Source organism: Nicotiana sylvestris, chromosome 10 (assembly GCF_000393655.2).
Source record: "Nicotiana sylvestris chromosome 10, ASM39365v2, whole genome shotgun sequence".
NCBI classification, from domain to species: Eukaryota; Viridiplantae; Streptophyta; class Magnoliopsida; order Solanales; family Solanaceae; genus Nicotiana; species Nicotiana sylvestris.
The window spans coordinates 74,921,566-74,934,192 of NC_091066.1; the positions used below are offsets into that span (position 1 = coordinate 74,921,566).

Here is a 12,627-nt window from a genome sequence, read left to right on the forward strand (position 1 = left end):
AAAAGGGGGGGGGGGGGGGAGGCTTGCTAGACGACCCTCTCCTTTCCTAATTCTAATTTGGTTTGGTTAGCCTAACAGCCTCGAAAATTTCCTACTTGACGCAAGTTTTCCGAAACCTAATTCAAATTGGTGAATATTTATTACTATATTATTAGCCTTTAAAAGTAACACTTCCCACGCAGGTTTTTAAACTCAATTAAATCTCTCTTTGTTTCATTGGTTTGTACTTTCCACTTGTGTTTTTCTAATTAAGCCGTCTTGTATATTAATTTTGCTTTCATAGCGATCTCAAGTAAAATTTGAAGAAAAATATGGCAGCATCAATTTTAGCGCTAATAGTTGACTTTCCAGCAGAAGGAATTAGGCCCAGGATCTTGTTTGAAATAATCTTCTGTAACTTTGCACTAGTAATCTTTTTTCCATTTTTGGACAGGCCAGATATGCCAATTATGGCGTTTAAAGTGATGAAGACTTGGTTGACCATTTATTCTTGTTATTCCTTATACTTATGGTTCCTTTTCTTTTTCTTGGATCAAGAACGAATGTGTCTGCCTTTCACGAGATATATTAGAGAGACATACATCAATAATTATGAAATTATTGATGAAGAAGCACAAATATGTGAGAGATGCAACACTGGAATAATACGTGGTATGATATTGTCAATGTTAGAGGAGATATTGGATATCCTAGAAGAACCAATAGAGGTTCTGATTTATATAATGGGAGTAGTAATTGCTTATTTGGAAGTGGAATGTTCAGGAGATTGGGTAAGGAATTGGGAGAAGTATCATGTGGGGGTTAGGGTTTGTTTTGTTTACTTATGGTTATGGTTGTTATATTTCATCGTCTATTTTGTTCTTGATCCTATGGTGACAATCTTTAGACAATCAATGAATCATTCAATTAACTGCGCCTCAATTCCAAACAAAGGTGTTGACGAAGAAATACGGGAATGTCTTCTGAAAGGAAGGATGAAATATTGAAATCCGAGATGGAATATCATGCTCTTACGAAAGAAGGGATGTAAATCCAGAATTTCCAAGCTTTTGATGTCCCAAAGATGTGTGTGAAATATGGTGAAACTATGTGGATAGAGCTTTAGATCTAAAAATACTTGTACGTATTTGTTCAGGTTATATTTTTATTTTATATATCAAGTGTCTGGATTAGTTTTTGTTTAATGGTTTTTGGGTTTGTTAATTATGCGAGAATTAATTTACCTATTGTTCTGGAGCACAAAACAAAACAAAAAAATAAAAAATAAAACCTTTTTGCTTTTAACTAAACAGAATAAAAAAAAGTCAGCCAAATACATAAATAAACACTTAAAGTTGTCTCCAATTTCCACTGGTAATAAGAACCCACAATACCCTATTCATAAAAACAAAAATAAAAAGATAAATTCGGTTGAGAGAAACTTCATTTACTAAGGAAATTAAGGAAGTGGATGCCTTAAAGCGCTTTCAAGATTTCTAATTAATCCTTTAGAGTTATTCGAAGTCAACAACGCGAATCAAAGCTTTGGCTTATTCGAAGGTACTAACATTTATTAAATCCTTATTTCCTTGATGCAGTTTCTTGTCCTAATACCCTTTCAATTAAAGATTTTATACTTCTAGCTTGCTCCTTTAATCTTTGAAAGAAAAAAAAGATTTCTTGCTTGGGAGTGAGGTGGTTGAAAAAGTGAAAAAGGAGGGAGAATCAAGAATATTGTTATGATAAATATCATATTATGGTGGATGTCTACTCTTCCCCCATGATCTTCATGTCAAATGCTTAATGACATATTCAATGACATATTTTCTGTGTTCAATGACATATTCCATGACATATTTTCTTCACTTTTTATGCCTATATAAAGGCCTTGTAATAGATAGGAAAATATACACAATTAAAGAAGAAAATCTCTTCCTTCTCTCTATCTTTATTTCTTGTTCATGTTTTACTAAATTGCTTTTATTTCATAACACGTTATCAGCACGAGTCTCTAACCAATTCTATATATATCTACAAAATTGTCCTACATCCGGAAAGATTGCAATCAGAAGCCATACATATCATTTCATGGGTGAAAGTAAAGAGAAACTACATATGGTAAGTAATGAAACATAAGAAGGTATGATTATCTTATACTTGTCATTCCTCTAATATCCCGTATGCACACAACTTCGTACTACACATGTATTGCATAAGCACATATTAATATTACATTTTTTATATATCACATGAATGGACTGAAATTTTCGAAGTTCTATATGTGAAAATCATAGTAGCAGTTAATTGTTGATATGATGCATGTCATGGTAACCAAGGATATGTTATATAAGTTGTCTTATGCATATTTGTGTGTTAACTATCTTCAATCTGTCCTGCCGCTTTTAATATTTTCTTTAACATGGATGAATATTTTTTCCTTTTGGGTTTTTGCACTTGCATATAAAAAAAAGGAATTAAAAAAAAAAATTGGTCATACTGATTAAAAGCATAAATCATCTTGAAGAAAACAAGAAATACTTCACATCTTTATCTAGGTTGATTAATTACTTCTTTGAACTTTGGAAAACAAACTAGTTATTAAGAAAGTATACTTCATAATTTATGGTCGTATCATTTGAAAGCAAACATTGACTAGTATGACTACTAGAAAAGGTATTTTCGAGTATCCATGATCTACTTGATGCTTACTACTGACTTACCATTTTCAAGTATTTTATATGAATGATCCATAAGCTACAACTGGTAAGTTGTTACCTATAATGTCACTTTTTAGGTAATATAAATGCTAAATTTATGTATTAGTACTATATATATGTTGTTACCTATATATTGTACTTTTTGATAAATTTATTCACTAATTGCTTGGTTTAATTGAGTGAAGAAAAGTCATGGCGTTAAATCAAATCCAATAGGTAGGGTATACCCCGAAAACAACAATATTTTTGAGAGAGACTCAATAAATATTATGACAACGATTTTATAATCCATTTAAACTCTAATAGAATTTAGAAGAAATATTCTGACTACAAACGGTTGTATTTCATATAGATGCTACAAATAATGAATAAAGCTTTACGCTGATTTGAGATTTGTACACTTATTTAAGAAAGCAAATTTAATTTGCTAAGTTGCAAATTAGTTGTGTATAACTTTCTTGGCATGTGATTGAAATTAAGGCTTGAGAATGAATCTCAATATTGTTTAGCCTATTATGCCATTGATTGAGGGTAAGACATCGAGATGCTCCATAATTATAAGAGTTGGGTTTGAGTCCCAATTTATTATGGCCTAACATGTCTTCATATTGGTAAGACATTAGGTTTGAGTCCCACTATACCATATTGATGATATAATGATGACTAAAGAAAAATAATATATTTTTCATTAAAGGCATGAAGATTGTCCCACTTGATTTGAACCATTCTTGAAGTGAATGTGGTAGCAGTGCATAATAAGTTTAAATGAAAACAAGTGATTCAACAACGAACGTGGGCGTTCCAAAGATCAAAATAATAATAATCGTCACTATGATTATAAAAGGAGAACAATAAGGGTTCTCAAAATAGTCCTTCAAAATGTGAAGGCAATGTTTACCATCAAATTGGTATGAAAATAATAAAGCACGTCGATGATTATGATTCATTCCTTGAAGAGAATGTGACTTCTGATAAGCATTGAGAATGCAAACTTATTCCTAAAGTTGAATGTGGCAATATGTGATAAAAGCAATGAATAAACACATGCAATTTATGATTATATGAAATACCACACAACTCACCTCTAAGGGAGGTTTGAGTGAAATAAAGAGAATAAATATTATTGTGTGGTTACATGAATATGTCATTGGTCACGTACATGTGATACGTCAAATATTATTTTGTGATGCCTTATAAAAGTTATTAAAGGCAAAATTAAAGCAAGAAATGATTTTTCTTATGATAATTCTGACCATGGCAATTTATTATGATATAAGTTTCTCCATGAAGGAGACATTTACCTATGAATGGTATGATAAAAGATCTTGTAGTACAAAAGTTATTAAGAGCTGCGAAAAAACTAATTTGTTACTACCCGGATGAATAAAATTATTCATGACATTGATATTGTAAAGTCTCAAAAGAAACTTTTTGAGTTTCAAATGTATAAGTCAAAGTGGTTGGCATATTGAGAGTATAAATGAAAGGAAAATTGGATATCTTCATATTTCTATAATCATACCGGTAAATATGAAAGGTTACCCGATTTGTTTTCTATTTGTACTACACAAATATAAGCATGATGATGGAATCATATGCCACAAGTAAACTAGAGGTTTACTAAAACAAATATTAGTTGGCATAACCGGTTGACCATCCTGATTCAATTGTGATGCGAAAAAATTAATTGAGAATTACATTGGCATATATTGAAGAATAGAAGATTCTTCAAGAATTATATTATGCTGCTTATTCTCTTGATATACCAGTTAAAGTTGGGATTGAATCCCCTGATTTCTGGAACAAATAAAAGGTGATAAATATATGGGTCCGGTCACCTGCCATGTGGACCGTTTACTATTATATGATTTTAATAGATGCATATATTCTATGGTCACATGTGCATTTGTTATCAACTTGCAGTTTGGTTTTTGCAAGATTGCTTGCTCAAGTTATTAGAGCACAATTCCAGAATATAAATTATGATGATTTATCTTAATAATACTGGTTTAAATCCAAGTTGGTTTAGCAGAAATTGTATGCCTCCAATTATAGCTAAATCATTGGTTATGAGAACAAAACTCCCAAAAATAAAAGTTGGTATGAGATGTATTATTTAATATACACCAGCACTTGTACGCATCTATCCAAGTTATGAAAATTTCTCCCTATCACAATCGGCTCAGGGTCAGGAACCAAATAATTTCTATATAGAAATATGAATGTGCTATATGATTTAATTATGCCACCACAATGCACAAAGATGGGTTCCCAAAGAAGGTTGGGAAATGTGTTGGTGATCCCAACATTAGGGGGAGAAAATGGATAGCTTGAGAAAGTGATACGTGAAATGAATTATTATGAATACATATAGATCCTCGTACAAGAAAATATGAACTTGAAGTTCAAGTGATAATTAATTTATAAATTATTGCCAGACGCATTTGCTGACCCAAAGCTAAATGTCATATTTCAGTTGCTAATGCTCCAAATAGAATAAAGTCCATGAGGGACAGAGTCTATGTCACGTATGAAGCGTAACAGATCAATCGGTTCCAAAGATAAAACTCCTTGAAGAAGGAGAGGGGCAAATATTCAAAATGGTCATAATAAGGAGGCAAGTGCCCTAGAAAAGCACCACGACATAACACTTCATAAGACCTTATGGGAGAGGCTCAGGTACCTGAAAATAATGAGATAAAGAGATCTCAATAAGTTATGTCTTTATTGTGTAATAATTGAACCGATATAAAATGATTGTCGACGATATTGTTAACATAATGTAGCGCTCAATATTATTAACATTGACGAGAATCTTGAGCTCAAATCTGTCATGAAATTTGGACAGATAAATGATTGGTCAAATGAAAAATAAGCAATAAAAATTGACTTCACTTGAAAAAAAGTGAAGTTGGGCGGATAGTCCCAACACCTGAAAGTATAAAGCCAATGAAGGTGTAAATGTGTTCTTGTGTAAAAAGTTCAAGTCGATAGACATAAAGACGATTTGTGACACAAGAAAATTATAAATATCCTCACATTGATTATATGGAGACATGTTCTCTTATGGTGGATATAATCATTTCAGGTTTTAATTTGGCAATACATGAATACTTGATATACGTATAATGAAAATCATTGAAGGATTAAAATTATTCTGAAGCATATTAATGTTTCCAAGAAATTTATTAAATAAAGCTTCAAAAATCCTTATACGGATTGAAACAATCAAGGCGCATGTGGTATAATCGCCCGTGTGAGTACATATTGAAAGAAGGGTACAAGAATGATTCAATTTGTCCTTGTATCTTTAGGATTTGAATTTGTTATAATCTCTGTGTGTGTTGATGATTCAAATATCATTACAAATCCCAGGAAGCTTCCTAAAGTAGTAAACTATTTAAAGAAAGAATTTGAAATGAAAGATCTTGGAAAGACAAAATTTTGTCTTGGGCTACAAATTGAGTATATGAAAGATGAAATTTTTATCAATCAATCAGCATACACTGAAAAGATTTTAAAGCAATTTTATATGGATAAAGCACATCCATTTAGTACCCCGATGGTTGTGAGATCACTCGATAAAGATCCATTCTGACCTCATGAAAATAATGAAGAACTTGTTGGTCCTGAAGTACCATATCTTAGTGCAATTGATGCACTAATGTATCTTGCTAACACTACAAGGCATGACATAATGTTTTCAGTTAATGTCTTAGCAAGATATAGCTCTGCTCCTACAAAGAGACATTGGACTGAAATCAAACACATATTGTGTTATCTAAAAGGGACTACCAATGTGGGCTTATTTTTATGGCAATGATTGTAATCCTGATCGTGTTGGTTATGCCGATGTAGAGTATTTATCTGACACACACAAGGCTTGATCTCAAACATGCTATATGTTTACATGTGGAGGCACTGCCATATCTTGGCGATCGACTAAGCAATTAATCGTGGCTACTTCATCTAATCATGCTGAGATAATTGCTATTCATGAAGAAAGTCGAGAATGTGTACGGTTGAGGTCCATAATTCATCTTATTCGAGACAAATGTGGTTTGAAGTGTTGCAAACTACCCATAATTTTGTATGAAGACAATATAGCATGCATAGCCCAAATTGAAGGGAGGATTCATAAAAGGAGCTAGGACAAAGCACATTTCACCAAAGTTATTTTTCATGATCTTCAAAAGAATGGTGATATCAATGTGCAACAGATTCGTTCAAGTGATAATATGGTTGATTTGTTCACCAAATCTTCAAGAAACTGGTGTACAAGATTGGGATGTGAAGGCTGAAGGATGTGAATTATGCTCTCATCAGGGGGAGTTAATATGCAGTGTACTCTTTTTTCCTTACAAGGTTTTGTCCCACCGGGTTTTCCTTGCAAGATTTTTAACGAGGCAACCAAAAGGCGTATTTCTAAATATGTGTACTCTTTTTCCTTCATTAGGATTTTTTTCCCATAGGGTTTTTTCCTGATAAGGTTTTAACGAGGCACATTATTTATGGACACCCAATGGGGAGTGTTATGATAAAGATCATATAATGGTGGATGTCTACTCTTCCTCCATGATCTTCATGTCAAATGCTTAATGACATATTCAATGACATATTTTCTTCACTTTTCATGCCTATATAAAGGCCTTGTAATAGATAGGAAATATACACAATTGAAGAAGAAAATCTCTTTCTTCTCTCTATCTTTATTTCTTGTTCATGTTTTACTAAATTGCTTTTATTTCATAACAAATATGACATATTAATTAGGGGCTGCTTACTTATTTGTGAATTTGTAGCGTATTAGACATATGGAAATTGACTTCCACATTTTTGGAGTACTATTGACTTGGTCAGCAATGGATTATTGGAAAAAATGGATCAAGAATTGGCATCACCGAAAAAACTTATTCACACTGAGTGTTTACACATAATATAATTAAGCTAACCATAGAAGACAACTAAGACCTAAGGGCCTTATTTTAAATAAATAAAAAAATTAAAAAGAAAGAAATAACAACGTGATGTTTTATACTTCAATACCACACAAGAGGGGGGATAAGGGTGGGGGAAGATGATTTGTGTGGTACCTAATTTTCACTTACCTTGATTATAGAAGGACATGATTCTTCTATGTATTCCAACTACTACTGTTGCGGAATAATAAATACAAAAAATAAAGAACATAGAGATTTTACGTGGAAAACACCTGGCTCAAAAGGTAAAAAAACTACGACCTACCTTCCAGTAGGATTTTTCCAAACTCTCTACTAAAATCATTGAGCCAAAAACTGTATTTACAAAAAACTCTTTTGTAAACCTAGGATTAACTCTAATCCCGTTGTGGCACACAACCTCAACTGTTGCGACAACTTCAAGTTAACTCTAACTTGAAAACTCTAAGTATCTAATACAATTGCTTCTAAATAAGTTGAAAGGTACAATGTAAAATCACCTACTACAATTGCATTAGAATAAAAGATAGACACTTGGAACTGGTTCTTCTATTTGGTTCAAGTAGCTTCAGGATTGCACGCTTGAATCACACATAAATCGCTTGCAAAATTGTCTTGCTATTTTGCTCTCAATTCACGTTTAACTTCTGCTTATGTGCATTACCTGTAAAAGAGAACAACACTAATATTTAAGGAGTTAGCAATTAGAGATTGACTAGGATACAGATGCTACTCTTCCATGGTGGAAGAGTTCTAGTTGATCTCATACTCTAACTCTATCCCCTATTCTCTTTGTGTAAGGAGTCTTTCTCCTTATCCAATATGCAACCTTTTCGATCATGATCAGGAGATATCACTTCTGATAAGTTAGGTTTAGCTCCTTCATGTGCATCTCACATGTTTGAGTTGATCATAACTGTGCTTCACAAGATGGACCTGGTCCATGTCTAAGTTCCTTTGTAAGTCTTCAAAACTTCACCTTTACTTGGGCCAACAAATTTCCCTTTTTGATGATGACAAACTCTGTGCTTTTCACTCACTTAGGCCATGTTAGAACTCAGCTTATTCATCAATACAAAGTAATTAGAAAAATTTACTTATCATCAAGGACCAAGTTTATTAGGTTACAAACATCACTTCTTCAAAATATATAAAGCACAATATCTCTTCTCCCTTTTGGCATCATCGAAAAGTTACATAAACAAAGTGTGAGTCCAGAATTTTAACAAACATGGCCACTGGGGCAACTGCAAGTGCAATCATGAATTAATCATTAGTAATCAAGCAAACATATTCAAACTATCAAGGAAATATTAACAATCAACAAGAGCAAAAACAGTATATATCATTGATATAAGCTATGTTGCTACCACAATCCACAAAAAGACAGCAAAAATATTCAAAACATGAGCAAAAGAAAGAGAAATCCCTAATCTGGGTCACTGGTGGTACTAGACAGGTTCAGGAGATGAAGGCTAGAAGTCCTAAGGCTTGGGGGAGCTAGAGGGTTGGTTCTGGGCTTGGAGAAGATTCAGCATATTTTGAAGAATTCCATCATTCTTCTCCTTTTCCTTGGTAAGCTTAGTTCTGAGAGCATCCCTCTCAGATTCAACCTCTGCTAAGCGAGCCTTCAGCCTAGCTATCTCAGCATCCTTGGCCCCACTTTCCTGAACTAGAGCCCTAACTTTACTATTGATAGATGTCTTCTTGGATGAACCAGGTTCATTGGGAATGACATTGACTAGATAGTCACAGGCAATCAAAGTATTAATGCCAAAATGGTCCTTGCTTGTGGCCATTTCCCACTTCTTCAGAGGCACCTTGCACCAATCTAGAATAGTAGTCAGAATAAATCCATAAGGGGTGGCATGGGCCTTGGAGCCATTGATAACCCTGTCCAGTAGCTTGATGATGAGTGCAGGAAAATTGATTTGCCTTCCACTTTCAAGGCACTCCATTAAAACCAAGTCCATATAGTCAGCAATGTGCCTTCTTTCCTGCCTGGGCGGTATGCACTTGTTGACAAACTCAAATAGGACTTTGTGTTGTGATTTCATTTCACTCTTGTGCACAAACTTAGAGCCTCATTCACTTCTTCAACATCACAGAATCTCCTAGTTATTTCAAGGTCAGGAGGAAGGGAATCCAGACTTGGCCATCTTTGCCTAGTGTAGTCATCATATCCCTCAACAGGGATGTCAAGAATCTCTCTCAGCTTCTCTGCTTCGAAGGTCACTTGAACCCCTTTCACTTGGCTGGTGACTCTATCATCCTTGACCTCTGTATTGGCCATGAATTCAATGATTTAATTCCTTGCTAGCCTTCTATCCATATTAAAGACCATGTCCTTCCAGCCCTGAGCAGCTAGTGCATAAACCATCCGAACCATTCCTGGTTCCACCAAGTCTTTCAGCAATCTACCCTTCAGAATTTTTCTTTTGCTAAACTTGGTCAGCTTGTCTTATTCACCATTAGACTCACTCTCTTCTTCACCACTTCATTCCTCATCCTCCGCAATTCTAACTGGTTTGTTTTTCATTGCAGACCTTGTCCTCTTGACCAATGAAGATTCAGCAGCCTTGGACCCTGATGAAGACTTCTTGGAAGAGGTCTTGGTCTTTTTAGGCTTGGGGATCTGAACCTCCACAGTTGTATGTTCCTCTTGATGGACCAGTTCCATCTCCTCAACATCAACAACCTCAAAAGTCTCTGCAACCTTAGCTTTTCCTTTATCTATCATTTTCTTCTTACTTTCATCCAAAGCCTTTTGTAATTCACTCTCACTCTGTTTCACGATACTTCTTGTGGCTCTCCCCTTTGGCAAGGGAATTTCAGTAGTTGTTGGGGAATTGACCTTTCTTTTCTTGGTGTTCTTTGTAGTGCTTGGAATCTTAGGCGTTGGTGTTCTCCTTTTCTTGGGATTATAACTGGCACCTACTTTCTTTAGAAGATCTGCTATGGTTTCTTCAATAGATGAACCCGATTCATCCATATGAGAACTCAAATTTACCAAACCCTCAGCAGCCTCCCCTGATCCACTTCCCCTTGTTTTTTGCCATTTTCTCCTACAATTTTAACTTCAGCCCCACAAATTGTTGGTATAATCATCTCAGAGGTATATGAGTAATCAACAACTTCTACCCCTTTTCCCCTCACATCGCAGCTTGCACCCTCTCTCTTATTTTATTTTTCAAATTTTATTTTTATCTCCTCTTCTTCTCAACTTAGGCATTTCCATTTCTCTAACATACCTAACAAGAACACACCTATTTTCTACACTTTCAACCAATGGCGAACGTACCTCAGAAGGGGAACTCTGAATCTTCTCAGAGTCAGAAGACGCAGGTCCTTCCCCCTCACTTGCAGACTTGAAGGAATCGTCTGAGTGTTTAGATTCTTGGGCTTGGGTAGCCTTCAATTGTGCGTTCAATCTCTTCGACAATGCACCTGTGGCTATAGTTTTTTGAGCGAGCATTTTAACACGCCTTTTCTTAGGCTGGAGGTTTGTAATGGGTGAAAGAGGTGTGGATGAACCAGAAGCAGAAGGTGGTGGAGGAGCGCCTAGATTATCTTGAGGGTTCGACATTGTAACTAATTTCGTGAGAAAGTTTGTGAGTTAGGCTTTTAGAAGAGAAAAATTGAGAGTGAAAGAAATTTTTGACGGTTTGGAATAATGAGGGTGGCAGAGGGTGATGATGGGTATTTAAAGAGAGAAACTTATTTAATGACTAACGGTAGCTTTCACAGTCAATTAGAGGTCTAATCAACCTAAAATTTCAGGTTGAATGAACGGTTAAGCTTCCCTAGATTTTAGGCATTTTATGTGGTGAGAATTCTAGTAGAGATGGAACTGGTTCAAAAATAAATGGATAGAATTTTCTGATATTTTTAAACATAGGTAGGACTCTGCTCATGATTTAAATATTTATATTTCTAATTGTGCAGAGTATAAAAAAAATACCTCGTTATTCAGATGAACCAATACTGATGAACCAGGATCTTCATTTAGAATTCTCTTGATCATGCCTCAATTACCAAAATAGAGAAAATTTTGTTAGAGATCAATGAGTCATATCAACACATGTCACAGGAGTATACTATTTACAGTATGAAACTCAGTAAAAATTAATCTAGATATTTACACAAGTTCAAGATTTCCTAGCCAAAAAAGAATTTTTTTTTCATTGTTTTTCATTGTGCATTCTGAGCTGGTCCCATTAGGTGATCTTAATCATCCCTAATTCTAACCTGTTCCTTTCAAAGCTTTCTCTACTCAGTGCTTTAGTAAAGATGTCAGCAATTAGTTTATCAGTAGCACAGAATTCCATAGTAATCAATCCTTTCTCATAGTTGTCCCTTAAGAAGTGATGTCTAACATCTATGTGCTTAGTCCTCTTATGATGAACTGAATTCTTAGTCATACTAATAACACTAGTGTTATCACAAAAGATAGGTATGCAACCAACTTCAATGCCAAAATCCATCAGCTGTCGTTTGATCCACAGAAGTTGAGCACAACAAGAGGCAGTAGCAACATACTCAGCCTCAGCAGTGGATAAAGCTACTGAATTCTGCTTCTTAGTGGCCCATGATACCAGACATGAACCAAGAAAATGAGTCATACCTGAGGTTCTTTTCCTATCTACAAGGAAACCTGCATAATCAGCATCAGCACATCCTACTAGATTAAAGTTACTATCTTTATGGTACCAAAGGCAAAGGTCAGTAGTGCCTTTCAAATATCTCAGTATCCTCTTGACAGCAGTTAAGTGGGATTCCTTAGGATTTGTCTGAAAACGAGCACAAAGCCCTTCACTAAAAACAATATCAGGTCCGTTAGCAGTAAGATACAAAAGTGAACCAATCATACAATAAGATACAGAAGTGAACCAATCATACCCCTATACGACTTCTAATCAACAGATGACCAGGTTCATCTATGTCTAATTTAGTAGTTGTTGCAGTGGGTGTAT

At 34.7% G+C, this 12,627-nt stretch overlaps 1 protein-coding gene across 1 annotated transcript; it reads right to left on the reverse strand.

Annotated features, from left to right (window-relative positions):
• Positions 1-10,151: 10,151 nt before the first annotated feature.
• On the reverse strand, positions 10,152-11,240 carry LOC138879539 (uncharacterized). The gene is made up of 2 exons (XM_070159156.1): positions 10,906-11,240; positions 10,152-10,719 (listed from the first exon to the last, which is right to left on the reverse strand). The coding sequence occupies exons 1-2, from the start codon at positions 11,238-11,240 to the stop codon at positions 10,152-10,154; spliced, it is 903 nt and encodes a 300-aa protein (XP_070015257.1).
• Positions 11,241-12,627: the final 1,387 nt, after the last annotated feature.